Here is a 23,116-nt window from a genome sequence, read left to right as displayed (position 1 = left end):
CTTCAATGTTGGCCTACTAATTGTAAGAATGGATCACATTCATCATTTATGACTCAATGTAGAGTTTTGATCTATGTCTGATTCCTTACTCTTCAGTTAAACGTTTATTAGGGGGGTTTCACGCCCCGGGTTTGCGTATCTTCTCAAGGGCAGCATGTCAACACTCTGAAGTTAGTCAAAGGATGTAGGGTTAGCTAATACTATAATAGTCTGGTTGCCAAATGCTCACTCATCCTAAAAAGTAGTAGATTTAGCAACTTTCAGACAACTTGCTACTTTCAGCAATTAGATGATTAAAGATATCCATGCTGTCATGCCACACTTCTCCGTACAGTCAAATGTGTCTTTAGAATCAAATGTCTAATCATGTCGAATCATAAAGGTAGGGCAGACTCCACTTAATCTACTGGATATAAAAGATTTCAGGAGAATTCAGAATGAGTCAACACTTTTTTTGTAAAATTGTATTCTCCCAATTACAAAATAAAACCATCAGGAAGCCAATTCAGAGATGAGACTATAACAATACAACATCCATTACTCAAAGATAAATCAAAGAATTATAGATGCATACCTGACCAGAGAAGTACATTGCAGCATAAGTCTCAGAGATGATATTGATGTGATCATGGACATCATTACACATACTGTAACACTACACTGCTAAATAATGTACTATGCATAGCAGAACACACCTTTACTCTGAGCTGGCTTCCTCCTCTGTTTTATATTTTTGCCTCCAGAAGGATGCTGTTTGGTTTGGACGCCTTTTCATTTCAAACAAAAATTCGATTAAGATCGATTAAAAATAGCAACACTTTTTCTGCTTTATATCCAACGTGAGCAGGGGCGAAGCAACTGGAGAGACGGGGGGGGGGGAGACATCCCTCTCACTTTTAGGGTGCTTTCACACCTTGACTTTTGTTTTAGAACCTGTCTCGTTTGCCCAGTTAGCATGGTTCATTTGGCATTTGTGAATTCAGCAATCGCTCTCGGATCTGCGCCAAATCAATCGGTCCGAGATCGCCTGAATGAGGTGGTCTCAGGTCGATTGAAATGAACTCCGGAGTGGATCGATTGTAGTAAAAAAGCAAAACGTTCTGAGCTCGGCTATATCACAGTGTATTATGGATATGCAATAGGCATATATGGCCATATGAAGAGAGAATGATGAGTAGGGCGGGAGGTCATTCCTACCAGTAAATTTTCGTTTCCTGTTAAATACGAAAGTGAAAGCATGCTGAACTATTAACGAGAGCTTTTTATCCATTAGAAACACTGACCGAACTGCAGTTTAGCCAAGGGCTCTTTATGAGAGAGTCTTACCTCTAATTTATATCTGGTGATTTTGTCTGTAGGTGTCACCATTTAAAATTATGCACAGCTTTCCGCTTGTTATGTCTTATTGCCCATCGCCATGAATTAAAATAAGGACGCATGACAGCTGAGCAGGGCTCTAATAAAAATAAACCATTAAACTCTGACTAATGTGAGGGGAGTTTACTCACACGTGACTTGTTGTAGCTCTTTCGGTCCATTTACCGAAACCGCATCAAGAGCAAAGAGCAACAATGTAACAATCTTGATCCCAGTTTCGGAACAAATTAATTGATTCACAGGTGTGAAAGCAGCTTAAGAGAGAGAACATTTAGAAACAGGTGATTAATAATTATATTATTAATAATACACACAAGCAAGGCAGTGGCGCAGTAGGTAGTACTGTCGCCTTACAGCAAGAAGGTCGCTGGTTCGAACCTCGGCTCAGTTGGCGTTTCTGTGTGGAGTTTGCATGTTCTCCCTGCCTTCGTGTGGGTTTCCTCTGGGTGCTCCGGTTTCCCCCACAGGACATGCGGTACAGGTGAATTGGGTAGGCTAAATTGTCCGTAGTGTATGAGTGTGTGTGTGAATGTGTGTGGATGTTTCCCAGAGATGGGTTGCGGCTGGAAGGGCATCCGCTGCGTAAAAACTTGCTGGTTAAGTTGGCAGTTCATTCCGTTGTGGCGACCCCGGATAAATAAAGGGACTAAGAAGACAAGAAAATGAATTAATGAATGAATAATACACACACTTTTAAAATGTCTACACCCCTGAACGTGAGCAATTTGCAGAGATATGTGGAATCTGTGTAGGAATACGTTACGCCATTCTACTTCACCCAATAGCCGATCGCAGGCGGTGTTATGCAAAATAGAGTGTGGTGCTGCGACATATGTTTTTAACATTTTCTGCTTTTATTCATACTGTTGTTGTGTAAGTATTTTCATTTTAAGCTATTTGTCATGTTTGGATTACACAGAGTTATTCTGTTAATAAACTGTGGAAGTTATTTTTTTTTCCCACCACGTTTTATAGGGTTTGTGCATTGCAATGATTGATGTTTAAAAGTTTGCGCTCGTCCTCATGCTTCTGTTTATAGTAAATATAATGTAAGACCAGCATTTGTGGGCCCCTCCAAGAAACATGGGGCCCTAGGTGACCGCCTATGTTGCCTGTAGGACAGGCCGGCACTGCATCTATGTGTAGTTCCACACAACACTACTGCTTTAGCAAAGAGACATCATTTGTCATTTTGACTGTTCAAGCAGGGCATGAGTGGATGAAATCAGGGCTAATATCGTTCGAGGTTACTAAAGTAACCCTTCGTTCCCCGAGGAGGGAACGGAAGCACTATAAGTGGATTTGATGTTCTAAATCCATGTATGGGAGGATTCGGTTCAGGAGCCGCTCGTCTGAAAGAGTATTGAATGGGCCAATGAAAGCAATGAATTGGCAGCGCAAGCTTGCGCAGGTGTGCTGCATCGCCAATTAACTGAGCATATAAGCACACCTGGCGCCAGCAACGCTATCCTTTTTAAGCTGAAGAGATTTTTAACAGCTAAGGGACAGTCATTATGGCGACGGAGTGTAGTGCTTCCGTTCCCCTCCTCGGGGAACGAAGGGTTACTTTAGTTACCTCGAACGTTCCCCTTCGGGGGGAACTTCAGCACTATAAGTGGATGTGATGTTCTAACCCCCGCAACCAGAAACGCACAGTCGGAGCGCCATCCTGAAAAGGACGTGCTGCACGACTGTGTTGCTCTTTTAGGATGCTTTGCAGCAATACGCACCGCTCTTGGAGGACCGGACCCAAAGGGACGCCAGGCAAGGGAGAAACCCAGCTCAACCGTCTGCCGCTGCGTTGACTCGCTCTGGACCGGGAGACACTCGCTCGCTCGAAGTGGCTGTAGATCAGCAGGAGGAACCCTCATGAACTCGATCAGAAAAGTCTCTGAAGCGAAAAGGATAGCGTCTGCTGGCGCCAGGTGTGCTTATATGCTCAGTTGATTGGCGATGCAGCACACCTGCGCAAGCTTGCGCTGCCAATTCATTGCTTTCATTGGCCCGTTCAATACTCTTTCAGACGAGCGGCTTCTGAACCGAATCCTCCCATACGTGGATTTAGAACATCAAATCCACTTATAGTGCTGAAGTTCCCCCCGAAGGGGAACTACTGACAGCAGAAACACATACTTGCAAGTAAAAATTGCATTATTTTATTGCTATTTAAATTGTTCTTAATAGTTTATCGTATGCCCTAAAGTAAAAAATCAGAACAAAAAAATGTATCACAAGGAAATCATATTGTAAGATCAGCATTATATATCAAACAGCTGTATTGCTACAGCTAATATTTGCTTTGTTGCAGGTTATATTCCTGATAGAAAATAATCTGAGTGAGAGTTCAGTTTTAATAGGGAAGTCAGAGGGAATGGTGTGACTTACAGATGCTGCTGTTGAATGAGTTGCTGAAGTCTTCAGTCTGTTGAAGCTCATTTAGATTCAGCTGCTCCTCATATCAGCTTGTAGTTGGAGGTCTTCAGCTCTCCTTCTTCATTCTGCTTTCTGTGGAGAGTCAGAAGTGTTTGAGGACCAGAAAACACTGACAGAACTAAACTAATGACAACAACAGAGCAAATATCATAAGATATGAGATAAAATACTGCACAGACTACACTGTTGTGAAGAATTTACTTAATACAGTCATCTTCATTCTTGAAGCTGTTTGACTCACTTCATTTTTCGGTCTTTCTCCTCAGCTTTACCCAGATCTACAGTGACTGTGACACCAGACAGTGCTGTATTCACTGGAGAGACAGTCAAGCTGAAGTGTGTGATTGAGTCTGATCACAGTGACTGGACATATGAGTGGTATAAAGACAGAAACAGAATAAAGTTACGGAGGTTTGATGGTCATTACACTGTAAACAGAGACACTCTCACTATCAGAGGAGCTTATCGGTCTGATCAGGGTCAATACTGGTGTAAAGGACTCATAGATGAAAGATCAGTCTCAACACAATGGTCCATCCTTTATCTATCAGTGAAAGGTGAGTTTAATATCATTGTCTTCAAATTTTGTGGAGTTAAATTTTGGCCTACCATGATTATGAAAAAACAATAATAAGATAAACGATTATTGTGTCATACAACTGTACAAATAAGGATATATCATATTTGTACTCTATTTAAATATAGTATTTATATTGGAAATCAGTGCATTTAGGTTAGTGGTGGATCGATATATCAGACTAGGCTTTTTCAAATTTCAATATCAACCAATACGATTTTCAATATGGCTGATATTTGCAGATATTTTCAAGGGGGACTATTATTTTGATGGTGCTGCAGACTTTTATTTGGATGGTACCAAGAGCAGCACCTGTCCTTAGCAAACTGCTTTCATTCTCTTATTTTTGCTCACTATCCTCATTAATTGTTGCTCTAAACCAGGGATGTCCAGACTAGGTCCTGGAGGGCCGGTGTCCAGCCAAGTTTACTTCCAACCCCAATCAAACACACCTGGGCTAGCTAATCAAGCTCTTACTAGGCATTCTAGACACATACTTGCAGGTGTGTTGAAGCAAGTTGAAGCTAAAATCTGCAGGACACCAGCCCTCCAGAACCGAGTTTGGACACCACAGCTCTAAACACATCAACTATCAGAGTTGTCCCGTTTTTAATCCACTTTTACTGTAATATTTAGTATTGTATGTCTATTTCTTACAGCAGAAACAGTAACAAATGACTCTGACCATCAATAGTGTCAATAATTTTATAATAATGCTGTCAGAATATTAAATTTCAACACTAATATTCTTCAATGCATAGCGGGCACCTATACCCAAAACGCGGGCTGACCAGCGGGCAAACCAACAACGTAATGGGCCAGCGAGTGACTCCTCTGCTGAGTCAGCGCTGGGGGCCTCCGAGGAATCTGCAGGGTTTACCTTGGCGGGGAACTTTACTGACAGAGTGAAAAAGCGCATGTATCTCCATGATAGGGAGAATGGTACAGCAAGCATATTTCAGCACCTTAACCGAGTTGTTTCCTAAATCACCAAGGGTTACCTAATACCCTTGAGGAAACCGGCTCCACTCGCAGATTGTTAAACCTTGCAAAAGTATTAGGTGTTGCCCAGCCCGCAGCTCTACAGATGTCTGTTAGAGAGGCACCGCGTGCACGCGCCCAAAAGGATGCAATGCTCCGAGTGGAGTGCGTACGCACCCCTGGGGAACACAGCTCACCCTGGCTCTGGTAAGCGAGGGAGATGGCATCCACTATCCAATGGGACAACCTCTGTTTCGATACGGTACTTCCCTGCTGCCGACCATAGCAAACGAAGAGCTGCTTAGATGATCTAAAGCTCTGAGTGTGGTCAAGATAAATTCACAAAGCGCGCACTGGACAATGAAAAGAAAGGGCTGGGTCTGCCTCCTCTTTGGGCAGCGCTTGCAGGCTCACTACCTGGTCTTTAAACGGTGTGGTAGTAACCTTGGGCACATATCCCGGGCGGGGTCTCAGGACAACGTGAGAGTAAGCCGGCCCGAATTCCAGGCTTGAGTCACTGACTGAAAAATGCCTCCGGATCCCCGACCCTCTTATCGATTTCAACGCGACCAGCAGAGCTGTCTTAAGGGACACGTAACCTTGAGTGTGGAGGGCAACAGCCTGCTCTCCAGCTTCTCTCGAGGTAAAGAAAGCACAACGCTGATCTGGCAATTTTCGGGGGTCTTCTCTGCGAGAGACGCACCATTCAGTGAATAGACTCCACTTCAGGGCATAGGCGCACTCGTGGAGGGGGCTCTAGCCCGAGTGATGGTATTAACCACCGCAGTCGGTAGGTTACCTAAGCCTTCCTCGCGTCTAAGGACCACACATGGAGGTTCCAAAGATCGGGGCGAGGGTGCCAAATGGTGCCCTGTCCCTGAGAGAGTAAGTCCTCTGCCAGGGGAGGGCCGCCGCGAGAAGGGAGAGCTCTGACATCCAGGTCCGGTTGGGCCACAGGGGCGCAACTAGCAAAACCTGCTCCTCGTCCTCCCTGACCTTGCACAGTAACTGCGCGAGCAGTCTCACTGGGGGAAATGCATATTTGCGCATGCCCCGAGGCCAGCTGTGGGCCAGTGCATCCGTGCCAAAAGAGCCCTCGGTCAGGGAAAAGAACAACTGGCAATGCACAATCTCAAGGGAGCAAACAGACTGATCTGGGCTTCCTCGAATCACGCACATATCAGCTGAACAGACTCGGGGTGGAGTCTCCATTCTCTGGGACGTAAAGGCTGCTGTGGGAGTGCTTTGGCTGCACGGTTGAGCTCGCCTGGAATGTGAATGGCCCGCAGCGATTTCAGCCACGTATGACTCCAGAGGAGCAGACGGCGGGCGAGCTGAGACATGCGGCGAGGGTGAATACCCCCTATGCGGTTGATATACGCCACCGCCGCCGTGCTGTCCGTCCTGACCAGCACGTGCTGCTGCTCCAGCACTGGGAAAAAAACAGTGGAGAGCGAGGAACACTGCCAACAGCTCCAGGCGATTGATATGCCAATGCAACTGGGTTCCTTTCTACAGGCCCGCAGCTGTATGGCCGCAACACACAGCCCCCCAGCCTGTGCTGGAAGCATCTGTTGAAACAACAACATGACTGGACGCCTTTCCTAGAGGCACTCTGGCCTGTAGGAACGAGGGGTCGTTCCAAGGGCTGAGAGCGCGGCGACACAGCGCAGTAACAGTGACTTGGTGTGTGCCCGCGTGCCATGTGCGTCTGGGAATCGTGAAGCTGAATTGGTCTCATATAGAGTAATCCGAGCAGCGTGACAGCGGCTGCTGATGTCATATGCCCCAGGAGCCTCTAAAATAATTTCAGTGGGACCACTATTTTCCTGTCGTACTCTCTCAGACAGTTCAGCATTAGCTGAGCACTCTCCGGAGAGGTGAGATGCCATGTTGACCGAGTCCAGCTCCAGCCCAAGAAAAGAGATCCTCTGCACGGGGGCGAGTTTGCTCTTTTCTCGGTTGACCTGAAGCCCCAACAGGTGGAGGTGCTGGAGCACCTTGTCTCTGTGCATAATCAATTGCTCCCAAGAGTAGGCTAAATCAGCTAGTCGCCGAGATAATTGAGTATTGCGATGCCTGCGAGCCGAAGGGGCGCTAAGGCACCCTCCATGAACTTGTTGAAGACCCGCGGAGACAGAGAGAGCCTGATGGGGAGGACTTTGTATAGCCAAGCTCGACTTTCGAACACAAACCACAGACTTTTTAACTGATGGTGGCGTGGAATAATGGAGACATGGGAGTATGTGTCCTTCAGGTCTATCACTGCAGACCAATTCTGAGGACGAACACACCGGAGGATGCGCTTCTGCGTAAGCATTCTGAACAGCAGCTTGTGCAGACAGTGGTTTAAAGCGCGCAGACGGTGTCACTGAACAGGCCAGCTTGGGATATGGGGGAGTCAAGAAAGCGGACTTTGTCGATTTCATATCATCCAAGTTTAGCCAGAGGTGGCGTTCCTGAACCACTAATATAGACATCGTCCTCCCCAAAGCACACATTGCGGACTTAGTGGTCCGAAGAGCATAGTCAGTTGCGGTGCAGAGCTTGCGAAGCAAGCTTGGGTCGGACCCACCCTCAAGCAGCTGGGGCAGCGCCTGCACTTGGAAGCACTGGTAGGTGGCCATAGCGTGCAAGGCGGAAGCAGCCTGGGCTGCAGCCTTGTAAGCTCTAGCTCCGAGGGAGGCAGATAACCTACAGGCTTTGGACGGGAGACGAGGCGGACCCCGCCGAGAAGAGGATACAGCGGGTCTGGATCTTCGTCAGACAATGAAAGCCCACCCTCTGATGCAGCAGTGGACGTCTGGTCCCCGGTGTCATCGAACGTAAGGGCTACTATCTGGTTAGACGGATGGCTTCCTCCGCTCGAAGCTTGGATGGAGCACTTAGAGGAGCGGGAGGTCTGCGGGCCCGGAGGCGACAGATAATCTCCTACTGGACCCCTCAGATCTGCCCGAGTGCCTGCTGCAGTGCAGGGGACAGCTGGGGTGGTTCGCCCTTTTACAGGGGCTAGCCGTGATCTTAACTCCGCAACAGTCATGGCATCGCAATGATGACATGAACTGCTCGCGAGCACCGTATTAACATGCTGGACCCCCAGACATGCAATGCAGTGCTTGTGCCCATCATCCGGGGACAGGAATCCAGAAATGCACAGTCGGAGTGTCATCCTGAAAAGGACGTGCTGCAAGACTGTGTTGCTCTTTTTGTGAAATTTGCAACTTTATACACACCGCTCTGGAGGATCGGACCCAAAGAACGTCAGGCAAGGGAGAAACTCAGCTCGACCATCTGCTGCTGTGTGTACACACTCTGGACCGGGAGATCGCTCTTGTTTGCTCGAAATCGCTGGATCACAGCAGGAGGAACCCTCATCGACTCTAATAGACCGTAATAGTCTCTGAAGCGAAAAGGATAGTGTTGTCTTGCTTTCCCTGTGCTTATATGCGGAATTGATTGCAATAAGCATCAGGTGCGCAAGCTTACGCTGCCAATTCATTTGGCATTTCATTGGCCCATTATATACTCTTTTAGACGATTGGCTTTTCGAACGAAATCCCCATATGTGAATTAAATCTACTTATAGCATTAAAGTTCCCCATCCAAAGGGGAACTAGAATTGTACATTTCCTAAAGATAATATGAGTGGGGTTTGCGTGGCAAATTGATGGGGTACAATACATTACCGTACTGCCCAAAAGCAACAACATGCTAATCGAGTTGCTAGCATCATGCTAACGTATTTAGAATCATGATAGCATGAAGCTAATCGTGTTAGCATCATGCTAATCGAATTGCTAGCATCATGCTAACATGATTAGCATGTAGCTAGCATGATGCTAATCGTGTTACCATATAAAAGTCAAAGCACACCATTCCCGATAAAACCAGATGATTTGACCCCACTTTCAAGGGGTCTGGGACGAAAACTGCGGCACTAGTTATGCGCCGACATATCTGTTCATAAGAAGAATAGTAAACCGGACCTGGCACAATTGTAAGAGTGGACTTTGCCTATGGCAAAAGATATGAGATTAAATATTGCACAGACTAGACTAGTGTGAAGAATTTACTAAATACATTTATCTTAACTCATGGAGCTGTTTGAGTCACTTTCATTTCTGTCTTTCTCCTCAGCTTTACCCAGATCTACAGTGACTGTGACACCAGGCAGTGCTGTGTTCACTGGAGAGACAGTCAATCTGAAGTGTGTGATTGAGTCTTACAGTGACTGGACATATGAGTGGTATAAAGACAGAAACAGTGTAAAGTTACAGTCTGATGGTCATTACACTGTAAACAGAGACACTCTCACTCTCAGAGGAGCTGCTGAGTCTGATCAGGGTCAGTACTGGTGTAAAGGACAGAGATATGGAAGACCAAACTCATCACAATCAAGCTCTGCTGTTTCTCTCTCAGTAAAGGGTGAGCTGAATATTACTATCCTCGTACACTCTTTCAAATCCATTCGAGAAACTTCAACAATAACATTTTAATTCTGGGATTAGTGTGCAATCATTAGTTAGTTTAACATACACTGTTTACTGTATATTTACACACTTACCATAACAATGTGGTATTAGTTGTATACGTTTTATTATTTATTCATCTTAATTACACACACACATTCCCATCTGGATTACATACATTCTAATCTCATTGTTTTCTGACTTGATTAACTGGATTATTATTTTGTTATTGGTTAAAAATCATTAACATCAGTTTATAACTGTTTAATGTGAGGCTGATGAAATCAAGTCTATCGCTTACTGCCGGCTGTTTGTTATATCAAATATTTAACATGGACAATAATACAACAGAACATATCGAACTCATCAGTGCCACATAATTACAACATCGTACAATTCAATTCAATTAATAGTGTTAGGATTTTTACTCTCCACCAAAAATGTCCTTCCTTGAAAATGATGTTGTCTTCTGCTCTTTAGTGCAATTTCAGGTTTGCTCTCAAATCATTAGGATTGCTCTGAGAACTTTTTCACAAGCCCTTTGTAATGTTTCTATAATTGCTTGTTTCTCATTTTCATTCTCAGTTTTAGATCAGATTTCTGTCTACAAGATTGTCAGTTTTCTTCTGGCAGTTTGTGTGTATCTGCTCGCGACAGCTGTACTGATCTACAAATACATCAGAGCGAGAGGTACAGATACTGTCTGCTCTTTATATTACACAGATCAATATTCACGACAGATGGAGATTATTATAGACAATAAACAAGAGAGTTTAAATAAAACCTTGAACAGAACTTGAAAATAAAATAAATGTGTGTGTATTTCAGTTCCATCATCTTCTGAAGAACAAACTTAAGTTTGCCTTAACAGAGTAAGAAACTTCCATCTGATAACAGCACGTGGAGTCTGAGAAACACTCTGGACAAGATCAGATCACCACAAGACTTCAGACACACATTCACACTCTCACTCATACACACAGCTCAGTTTCCCCAGCTCATCTACACTGTGTGTGCTTAGATTGAGAAACCCACATCAACACATGGAGGACATGAAAACAACACACAGAAACACCTTCTGACTCAAACAGGACTCAAACCAGGGACCTTTCTCACTCTTCACTGAGCCAACATGTGCCTTACATGATGTAAATAAATGTTGTGGTGTTGTTCAATTATGTTCCACTAGATGTCATTACAGGACAGTGGGATTTAGTAGAGAGAATGAGAAGAAGAGAGGTAGAAGTGTGCTGCCATGTACATGTGTGTTCTGTTGAGTGAGAATGGCAGATGTTTATTAAACTTGTAAAAGGACAGTATTGGCCTCATTTCTGATACAAGACATAACAAAATTGGCGACGAGGATGTTCGCATGAATCTTCGCAGATGGCTTCAGTGAGCGCTCCCTTTCCAACTCCTTTTTTGCCTTGTCCTGGTGAGCCCGTGATACCGTTACCGACATGGCTAAAAATGTTTCGGAATTACTTGCTCGTCATTAACGCTACGGGGGAATCCTGGCCAGAAGCAAGGAAACGGGCTTTACTACTTCACTGTCTTGGAACAGAAGGTCAAAGACTGTTTTATACTTTGCCTGCTACCGGTGACAATCTGGAAGATGCCATTAAGGCTCTGGAACAACATTTTCTGCCAAAGAGAAATGTGGTGGTGGAAAGACATGCTTTCAGGAAACGTGCACAGGCTCATGACGAGACAGTTGTGCAATACATTGCTGCTTTAAGGGACTTGGCTACTACTTGTGAATTCGCTGACACATTGGATGATATGCTACGAGATCAGCTCGTGGAGAATATTGCAAATCATCGCATTCGGGAGAGATTACTGCTGGAGTCTAACCTGACGCTTGATACTGCCATTACTATTGCTACGCAGCTAGAGGCCGCTGATGCACAAGCTAAATCAATCTCAGCCAGCCAGTCTGCAACTGTACAAGCTGTGCACAATGTTCCTTCGTCTGGACGACAACGTACAAAAATTAAACAAAAGACTTGTACTTCATCAAAACAGCCTGCTCCACGGACATGTTTTCGCTGTGGCTCGGACAAGCATCTTGCGAATGCACGAACCTGCCCTGCTGCATCTGCTAAGTGTAAGAACTGCAACAAGATTGGACATTTTGCTCGTGTATGTCGATCTGCTCCTACACATTCAGTACAATCAGTGGAGTTACCGGAGGTCTATGTTCTTCATCTGTCTAATTCAAATGACCGCTTACTCTGTGATGTGACTGTAAATGCACCATCTGCTCAACCTGTGACTTTACAGCTTACAGTAGACTCAGGTTCTTCAGTATCCATCTTGCCAAAACACTGGTATGACATGCATTTCGCCACTGTACCGTTACAAGCTCCTACTGCCTGGTTGACCACGTATTTAAAGGAACCAATCTCTGTCTTGGGTTGCTTACATTCTACTGTGTCCAAGTTTGGTCTCACATGCCCGGCAGACTTCTTTATTGTCGAAAATGGCACTGCTTTGATGGGCATGGATTTAATTAAGGGACTGAAACTCCAATTTGATGGACACAAAGTGATATCGCCCTCTCATGTTGCTTCTGTGTGCACTCTGTCGTCTCCTCCTTTGAAGAATGTCACGTTGGGCTGTGTGAAAAATTTCACACACAAGGTTACTGTCTCTGACTCTGTGCCTCCAGTCAGATGTAAACTTCGCCGTTTACCTTTTTCAGTGAGAGATGCTGTTTCTACAGAATTACGGCGTCTCACAGAGGCGGATGTTATTGAAAAGATTGATTCTTCTCCATGGGTATCCCCAATTGTGGTGGTACAAAAGAAAACAGGCGGGATACGGATGTGTGTGGATTTGAGAGGGCCCAACAAAGCGATCATAGTGGATAGTTATCCTTTACCACACATGGAGGAGATGATGACGCTACTGCAAGGTGCCACTACATTTTCAACCATTGATTTAGAGAGTGCGTATCATCAAGTACCTCTTCATAAAGACAGCCGTGATATCACTGCGTTTATTACGCATGAAGGACTTTTCAGGTTCAAACGGGTGCCGTATGGTTTGGCTTCGGCCCCTTCTGCTTTTCAAAAAATGATGGCAGTTATCCTGGATGGACTTCAGAATGTTGCAAATTACCTCGATGACATCATAGTCTGGGGACGTACTGTACAGGAGCATGACGTTGCACTACAGAATGTTCTACAGCGCCTTAAAGATGCTGGATTGCAGCTGAACGACTCTAAATGCCAATTCAGACAACAGGGCTTGAGGTTTCTGGGCCACAATGTGACTGCGCAGGGTATTCATGTGGACCAAGAGCACCTGTCTGCGATACTCGATGCGCCTGAGCCATCAGATGCTGTTCAGCTGCGTTCATTGCTAGGACTTTTGTCTTGGTATAATAAATTCATTCCCAACTTTGCTTCAGTAGTGGTGCCTCTGCGTGCATGTCTAAAAGCTGAGAATGGATTCTGCTGGTCTGAGGATGCGCAAAACAGCTTATCAGAGGTAAAAAAGTTGCTTGTTAACAGTCCTGCTCTTGCACTGTTTCACCCTGAGTGGCAGGTGGTCATTTCCACGGATGCGTCTGCTTATGGACTGGGTGCTGTCTTCTCGCAAATAGACCCTGATGGACAGGAGCGCACCATTGCTTTCGCTTCCAGAACACTTTCGACTGCAGAACAGAAATACTCCACTGTGGAAAAGGAGGCCCTGGCTTGCGTGTGGGCAGTTGAGAAATGGAGGACATACTTATGGGGCCGCAGATTTATTCTACGGACTGATCATCAGGCTCTGACCACATTGCTGACCACAAAAGGAACTGATCGTGCTGGCATGCGAATAGCACGGTGGGCCGCTCGGTTACTATGTTTTGACTATTCAGTTGAATATCGGGCTGGTTCTGAAAACTACACTGCAGATTGTTTGTCTCGTTTGCCTCTGCCTCTCAAAGGTTCAACATCAGATTCTGAACCCGAATTTGTTGCTCTGGTGTCTACAGCCCTAACCGCTATATCCAAGGAGGAGTTTGCTGCTGCCTCTGCTTCTTGCCCTGAGCTCTCGGCACTACGCACACAAATTAGCTGTGGCTGGCCCGCTTCGCTTTCTGCCTTGGATCCTGTTCTGCGACCATACTACAAACTCAGGAATGAGCTCAGTGTACAAGCTGAATTTGTCTTTAGGGGAGCTCGTCTGATAGTTCCGGGAACGTTGCGTGACTCCCTGGTTCGTATTGCACATGAAGGCCATCAGGGAATAGTGCGAACGAAGCAGCGCTTACGAGAAATCTACTGGTGGCCAAAAATGGACATAAGTGTCATGGACAAAATCGCTGCTTGCCAATTATGCCTTTCCTTGGATAAGACTGCTAAGGTTTCTCGTGTTCCACTACAGCCTGTTCCATTGCCTTCTGCACCTTGGGAGAAGTTGGCAATCGATATTGTCGGCCCTTTTGAGACAGCTGTCTGGGACTGTCGATATGTTATAACACTCATTGACTATTATAGTAAGTGGCCTGAGGTCGCTTTTACTGCATCTGTGACTACCAAACAGGTTACTTCATTTCTGAGCACTGTCTTCAGTCGGCATGGCAATCCAACAACCATTGTGACCGATAATGGTCCTCAATTCACTTCACCGGAATTCAGTGCATTTTTGAAGGAGAGACAAATTTTGCATATTCGTACTGCAAATTATCACCCTGCTGCCAATGGAGCTATTGAGCGCTTTCATAGAGTGCTCAAAAGTACGATTCAGTCGGCCATTCTCCAGTCGGTTTCGTGGAAGACATCTGTTACTGACTTTCTACAAGTGTATAGAGCTACACCTCACGCCATCACTGGCGTGTCTCCTTTTGAGTTGCTCCACGGCCGAAAGATGCGTACTAGTCTGAACGTTCTGGCTCCGCCACCTGCTGTTGTTGATCCTGTGCTCCTTCGAAAGCGTGTAATGGCACGGCAGGATCACATGAAATCACGCTTTGATCAAGCAAGTCATGTCCGTCCTACTTCTTTCAAAAAAGGGGATAAAGTGCGGATTAAAAAACCAATGCATGTGATGAAAGCTCACCCAAAGTTCACTTCTCCTGTGGAGGTAAAGGAAAAGGTTGGCCCTTATACTTACCTTTTGGAAGATGGTAAGAAGTGGCATGCCTCCTGTCTCGCTTCTGTGCCAGATGCAGCAGCAAAGGGAAGCGGACACACTAACACTGAACATGGCCAGTCTTCTCATGCTTCCTTGTCTGAAAGCTCTGGAACTTCTGAAATTGTTCCTCTTGAGAAACGCCAGAGTAGAAAACCAGCTTGGCTGACAGACTATGTTTCATAAACTCCTGAGATTCATTAGGTTGCTGTGTTGTTAAAAGTGAATACACAGTGACATTGTTACTTGTTATATTCTGTTCTTATTTTGCTCCTGATGCTTCTTGACTGAAGGGTTCTTATTGTTTCAATTCTGTTATTCTTAACTTCTAGTTTGAATCTTTAACTAACCGGGGAATATGTGGTGTTGTTCAATTATGTTCCACTAGATGTCATTACAGGACAGTGGGATTTAGTAGAGAGAATGAGAAGAAGAGAGGTAGAAGTGTGCTGCCATGTACATGTGTGTTCTGTTGAGTGAGAATGGCAGATGTTTATTAAACTTGTAAAAGGACAGTATTGGCCTCATTTCTGATACAAGACATAACAAATGTGTGAGTGTATTTTACAGCTCCATCTGTTGAAGAGTAAAGCCAATAATAACAGAGAAAGAGATGTCAATCTGATATTATATTTATCCCATAACTAAAATGAGTTTACAGTCTGGATTTCACACATTCCTCAGCACTGAGACAGCTCTTCTTAAGGTTATCAATAATCTCCTCATGACCTCTGACACTGTTAGCTTGTTGATTCTGTTAGATGTTTCTGCTTTTCACAGTTTCTTACGGTATTCTTATCTCACGACTCAAAGCTCTTGGTGTTTCTGGTGCTGCTCTATCTTGGTTTATTCAACCCTGTCTAACCGTCAACATTACATCACTTTTCTCAGTCTTCTGCTTTTATTTCTCATGATGTTCCTCAGGGTTTTATTATTGGGCCTTTACTTTTAATCATCTACATGCTTAATTTAGGAAACATCATTTGCCATCATGACCTCAACTTTCACTGTTATGCAGACGACACCCAGCTTTACATCAGTTCTAAACAACTCTCCACTGCCCACAAACACTATTTCAGCATGTGTTAATGATATAAACGCTTAGATGACAATAGCCCCTTTCACACAGTGATACCGGTAAATATCTGGAAAATTTCCGGAACGACTTTACCGGTATATTCAAAAAAGCGCTGTTCACACAGGCGAGGACGTTACGGAAATTTTCCGGAAAAGAGCATTCACACATCCATTCCAAAATACCGGTAAATTCTGACATCATTCACCACAAATGAGCTTTAAACGGCTGCGCTTGTGTTTGTAAACATTTGACTAAATTACAAACTCTGTGGATGATCAATATTGTGAACAACTTTCGCAGGACCACTTTCGCATGTCGAGATGTTCATAATATGTGCGTGTGCAGGCGCTCACAGGCTTTTTCACAGGCACACGCAAAGTTTGAAGGTAAACAAACAACGGCTTATCATAAGCATAAGCATCTATGATTATTTACACAGTTGGCATTAAGAAGAACATATAAACGTGATCTGACTAACTTCTAGCAGCTAAATGTGTCTGGAAAAATATTCAAAGGCTTTTATTCTCATAAACCGCGCGGACGTAAATGCGTCTGACTGTTATGATTGGCTAAAGCAGACGTCTCACGTCAGCACGTTCTAGACGTGCACGCGCTTATTCCAGCAATCTTCCTTCTGCATTCACACAGTGCAGCATTCCGGCAAATTACCGGTAATGTTACAACTTCTCTTTCCGGAAAATAGCCAGAACGAATTTACCGGTATTTTCAAAAAGGACCTGTTCACACATACAACCTTTCCGGAAAATTGCCGGCAATTTTCCGGAAAGGTCTGTATGTGTGAAAGGGGCTATTAACTCTCTCAAACATAATCATGACAAAACAGATCTTCTGGTCATTGTTTTAAACCAGTATTGCTCAGTTCTGTGCTGACAGGGTTAATATTGCTCGTTCTTCGGTTCAGCCTTCCACCAACATTACAGATCTGGGTATAATCTTCGACTCCGCTCTTTCCTTCTTCACATTTAATCTTTTATTAAATCTGCCTTTATTCACCTCTGTAACTTCACTCGTTTAAATCTCTTCTTGAACATAAAAGAGACTTTGGTTAAAGTCTTGATCTTGACTTGACCACTTGACTTGACCATCCTCTTGTTTTTACAGTTTATAAAACACAACCATATATAAGCTCCAATATATTCAGAACTCTGCAGCCAGGGCTCTCACTGAAGTCCACTTCCATTACTCGCATTCTGTAGACACTTCATCTGGTACTGTTCTATCATTGTCTTCAATCCAATCACTTACTTTGAATGTCATCAGGAAATCTTTTATTTAACACCTTTGTATTATTCGCATAAATCTTGTTTATTTTTCTAGTTGATGGCTGTATGATATGATTAGTAGTAGTAGTAGTAGTAGTAGTAGTAGTAAAACTTTATTGTCCTTGACAGGAGATTTGTTTTGGGCATCGCCATATTGCTGCAGACACTCACTAAAACAAGCAATAAAAAACAGTATAAAATACAACAATTACAAAATTTATGGTGCCAATTAAGATATACTCTTATTAAGTAAACCCACTGACACAGGTACAAAGGATTTCTTGTAACGGTTTAACCTACACTTTGGGACTCTATATCTTCTACCAGAGGGAAGCAGTTCGTACTGGGGAAACAAAAAATGAGTTGGATCCTTGACAATCCTATCCACCTGATTGAGGACACAGTTCTCATATAAAACTTGAGGATTAAAATTTTCATTGTGCGCGACAATTTTCCATGCTGTCTTTAAGAGATGCATCAGTTTAGATTTACACTGAACAGAAAGGTTGCCAAACCACACTGTAATGCCATACCTGACAATGCTTTCAAGAACTGCTTTATAAAACAGCATCATGAGCTTCTTGTTGACTCCAAAAAGACGCAACCTCCGTAAAAAATACAATCTCTGGTGTAAACGAGAACAAACCCAATCAATGTGTGTTTTCCATGTGAAAGAACTGTCGATATGAATGCCCAAGTACTTATAGGTATCTGACTGAGTAATAGGATCATCATGTACAACCACTTGACGATGGTCACCTATGCACTTTGGGTCAAATACCATCTTTTCTGTTTTCTTAGTATTTATTTTTAACTTATTTCTATCACACCAATCAATGAACTGACTAATTTCTGACTGATATATAACCCCAATATCATCCTTCTCATAAAGTAAACTTAAAATGGCTGTGTCATCAGAGTATTTAAAAATAAAATTCTGTGAATGCTTACTTATACATTCATTTGTAAAAAGTGTAAAAAGAATAGGTGAACTGACACAGCCTTGTGGAACCCCAGTACTACTGTTCTTTTCCTCTGAACAGATGTTTTTAACCTTGACAACCTGAGTTCTGTTTGTTAAAAATGAGAAATACCATTTCCATATGAATGGGTTTATATTCAGCTGTTCCATCTTTTCAATTAATAAATGTGGTTGAATCGTATTAAAAGCGGAACTAAAATCAATAAAAAGCAGTTGAGCATAAGCTTTAGGATTGTCTAAGTGCTTAAGAATCAAGTGCGAAATACTATTAACTGCATCTTCAGTACCTCTGCCATACCTATAGGCAAACTGTAGAGGGTCTAAATTACTAGCAACTTCTGATTTTACAATGGACACCACACATTTCTCAAAACATTTCATGATAACAGATGTTAATGCCACCGGTCTAAAATCATTGTACTCAGAGGGCCTCGCCAACTTAGGAACAGGAACAATTAATGATTTTTTCCACAAACTAGGAACAATACCAGAGTCTAAGGATTTTTGAAATATGGGAACCCAAACTGGAGTCAGTTCATCAGCACAGCATTTAACAGTGTATGGCAAAATTCCATCTGGACCTGCAGAATTATTTGAGCCAATATGTTTAAAATAAAAATTTATCTGCTTAGGATCAATCAGTGGCATATCATAAGTAACACCTCTAGGAGACATTACCTCCGAACTGTTGACTGGGGTGTATTCACAATTCTCAAATCTTAAGAAAAAGTCATTCAACTCATTCACTTTCTGTGAGTCATCAAAAATAGAAATAGAGGGAGTAAAAGACTGCATATTGGACATAGATTTCATAGAGTCCCACAGTTGTTTAGAATTAGATATGTGTAGTCTATTCTCCAGGCATTGTATATGTTTTATCCTAGCGTCTCTTAATAATCCATTTAACTCCTTCTGAGTAACTCTTAATCCTTGATGATCATGATTGTGAAAGGCCAACTTCTTCCTCTTAATACAATCTTTAATGTCCTTTGTGATATATGGTTTATTGTTGGCATAGATGACTATATCCTTTTTTGGTATCACATTCTCAGTGCAGAAATTAATATAATCTGTTATTACCGTGGCAGTTTCATTAATATCCTCGCTATGAAAAACTTCCCAGTCAGTACAGAGAAAACAGCCTTTCAAGGCTTCAACGCTGTCCTCTGACCAAACATTCACAGTCTTCACCACAGGTTTATTTTTCTTTAAAAGAGTCTTATACGTAGGAATTAAAAACACAGTATTGTGATCAGAGTTTGAAAGGGGAGGTCTTACCCTGGACGTGTATGCCTCTTTGATGTTCCCATAGCATTTGTCTAAAACATTTTTGTCTCTTGTATTGTCTTTAACATATTGATCATATCCAGAAAGAACAGTCTCCAATTTACAATGATTAAAATCACCAAGAATAAACACCGGCGCTCCTGGTGTACGTTCAAGTTGGTCTTGAATACAGTCTCTTATAGCACTGGCGGCTATAGCTGCCTTAGCGGAAGGTGGAACATAAGCCACACAGATTAATATATTCCCGAATTCTCTTGGGAGGTAGAAAGGTCTCAAACTCAAGCATAAGAGCTCAATATCCGGATTACATACTGCAGATTTAATTGTTATGTGACTGCACCAACGCTCATTCACATAAACGCAGATTCCACCTCCTCTGCTTTTTCCTGAGGCGGCAGATCTATCGGCTCGAATTAGAGAAAAGCCTTGTACCTCTACCAGTGAACTCGGAATCTCCGGACGAAGCCATGTTTCAGTCAGTGCCAGGAGACCCGCCTCTCGATACTCAAAGCAGGCTCTAGCTTTGATGCGCAGTTCATCCATCTTCTGTTGCAATGATCTGACGTTACTTAGAATAATTGCAGGTAACGGGGGTCTGTTTCCACGTCGGCGAAAACGCCGCCGGACGCCGCCTCTGTGACCTCTTTTCCGACGACATGTACTCGCCGTCACCCTGTTTCTCAAACAGTCGGGAAGGTTAGGTGGTGCACCAAAGTCGGCTGACGGAAGCTGAAGCAAGTCCTCTCTTGTGTATACCATGATCAGGTCGCTATTCGTTGTTATGTGCGTGTAGCCGGCAGAAAACAGGTGCCCGATTATTAGCAGGCCAATAAAGAGTTCTACGAAAGTCGTCATACTGATATTGCACCCGAAACTACTAAAGTACCAGTGTACCGCCACAAAGTTTAAATAATTAAGTATACCAGCAAGTTCAAAAGTAATTTCACAAAAAACGTCAGCAGCAACAAGTGCCCGTGTCGCCAGCAGTGCAGCGCCACCGGAAGAACTTACCTCATTATGAATGTATGACTATATTTTATGTTGTATACCTGTACACTGTTTTTTGTTTAACTTTTATTATTAATGTGCTCATTTTTTATTAAATTGTGTTTGTAATATTTGATTTACCTAATGTCCTTTTTGTGTTTATGGATTAAACATGGTTTGAAAATATTTGTTCTGCTTGTGTGTAGACTTTATATTTGTGAAGTTATGATTATGTTCACCAAATAGCAATAGCAATGTATTTCACATTTGTCAATAATTGTAGCACTGTAATAAGTGTCGTGTTTTATCTCTTATATTTAAAGTATCATCTATGATCTCAAAACTGCTTCTAAGCTTTTCTAACATAAATACTAAACAATATAAATATAAATATATAATACATGATAAATAATAATTAAAAAAAGTTTCAAAGCTGTTATGAGTGTTTTCACATATAGTTCATTTTAAAAGAACCAAACCGACCTAAAAGTAAACCAGAAATAAAATCTGCCCAAAGTGACCTCGTGATATTAGACCTTTTCTTGTTCACACCACAACTTCACAAACTTCAAAGGTTTCATTTGTGCTCTCTACATTTAAAATTACAGGCAACAACTGCATTGTCATCATAATTCAAACAAAGACACAACAAACATGCAGCATGAACAGTTTTTAAAGCTAGACAGAAGTCGGCAGTGCTAAATATTTAACCCATAGATTTTCCAGTAATCAAAAAGCAGACGCTCTCCAGTGCTGATCAATTTTCTAAATGGGCGCTGTCCAGTGCTGATTTATCTTCTGATCAGGCTCTGTCCAGTGCTGAACTATTGATATGTTCTTTGCCCTCTGTTGCTTCTGATAGCGTAGTTGCCTTGACCACCCTTGAGGACAATGTTGATTTTTTTTTCAATCTTCAGAGTTGACAGCAGGAAGGTTAAAAAATTCTGAGCTAATTTTAAATCTTGATGCGATTCTTTCCCATTTGACTGTTACAGACGCTCTGATATGATAGATGTCACTGCTGTTAATCTGTTTTCTGATGTTCCTTCTTATCCTTCACTAATAGAACATGATATCAGCGTTAGTGATTCCTTGCCTATAAACAACATGCACATAGGGTGAGACCATAGAAGCGACCTGTTGCAAAACTGAGATCCTTTATACTCAATAATAATGTTGCTAAACCAAATTTCAGCTCACCTTGTTTGCTCGTAAACAGATCTGACTGCAGATTTCATTTTTCTACTAGATGTGTTAATGCCATTACAAAAGCAGACAGTTACTGTTTGCCTCTTATGTAAGACTGCATTGACTGTGTCGCTGCGTTTGTGTATAAATCAATAATCAGACACCTTTACATCAGGATTACAATCAATATCTGGTGTGAGCACCATTTGCCTCATGCAGTGCAGCACATCTCCTTCACACAGAGTTGATCATAAATAACAGAAATTAATCCTGAAGGTAATTAAAAAACAATCTAAAGACACAGCTGGAGTGATGCTACGATAATTCTCTCTTTGGCTCTCGGCGAAGGCGGATGCATTTCCTCCCGCTCCGTCCCATAGCTCTCCTGGTTGGCTCCTCTTGTCTTCGTCTTATTCTATGTCTGAGGCCCTCCATGCCCTGCTATCCAAACAAATAAGGAATTATGGATTTGATCAACTGGTCTCTGAATGCGATTGACACCATCTTCACGATGAGAAGTTTGGGCTCGGGAGAGCCCACTTGTCCTGCGGGGACATTTCGAGCTGGATACGTGATGGACGGGTGGGAGAAGTTGCACGTCCTGTGTCTGGCTGCTCTGTCTCTGGAGGATATTGAAGATATTTACCTATTCAGAACTTTGATAACAGGGTTTCTGCTGATGGGCTTATGCGGGGCTCTGGGGTATCAACAACTGATGAAAGCAGTCAGTGCTGCTCAAAACCCCACCAGACTGGCCGGCTTAATTGAAACGCTGATGGGTAGAGTCGCAAATGCTCAGACTATAGTCTTAGACCGCAAACTGGAAAACATCAGGGTGAAATTAGCGGCTCTGCAACAAGATGTGGCCAGATCGGGAGACCAGAGACGGACATTAAATAGCTGTGAAATTGGCAGATATTGACCTAAAGTTGAAGTATTTTTCTACTCTTTCGGCTCTCTGTTTTCTTTCTCCTGCCAGACGGCCTCGGCTGGAGAAAAACAACTTCTCCCAGATAGCAAGATATGGAGACGCTCTGAAATGCCTGTTCCCTGTCAAGAAAACCTGCTGGACTCTACGGCCTCACACACACACACATTCACAACCACAGATAAACAATCATCACCGATCCCCTCATCCAAACGCCTTTGTGTGCTTTCACTCACTGGAGGGGGTAGGCGGTCTGTGACCGGTGCCTCCATGGCTGCAGGACCAGGCAGCTGCCAGCCCTCATCAGACGACATCCCCTGTTCCAATCCCATTTGTCAATGTTGTGTCTTGTCAGTGTGCTTTCTTGTGCTAAATGGGCTGTTTTTCTCTGTCTCACTTTGCTCTAATCAAGAGCAAGG

General features: G+C 43.3%; 1 protein-coding gene across 1 annotated transcript in view; it reads left to right on the top strand.

The window, feature by feature from the left end:
• LOC137496070 (basement membrane-specific heparan sulfate proteoglycan core protein-like) overlaps nucleotides 1-23,116 on the top strand; it is a 70,337-nt gene that overhangs the window by 21,913 nt on the left and 25,308 nt on the right. Inside the window, exons 6-7 of the mRNA XM_087260109.1 lie at nucleotides 4,077-4,367; nucleotides 9,506-9,793. Of these exons, the coding sequence (XP_087116235.1) occupies nucleotides 4,077-4,367; nucleotides 9,506-9,793 (579 nt within the window). The remainder of the gene's footprint in view (nucleotides 1-4,076; nucleotides 4,368-9,505; nucleotides 9,794-23,116) is intronic.

The sequence above is a fragment of the Danio rerio genome, chromosome 7, assembly GCF_052040795.2.
Source record: "Danio rerio strain M-AB ecotype USA chromosome 7, GRCz13ab, whole genome shotgun sequence".
Classification (NCBI taxonomy): domain Eukaryota; kingdom Metazoa; phylum Chordata; class Actinopteri; order Cypriniformes; family Danionidae; genus Danio; species Danio rerio.
Note: the sequence above shows the minus strand (reverse complement) of the source record. Positions and strands in the feature narration are given on the sequence as shown.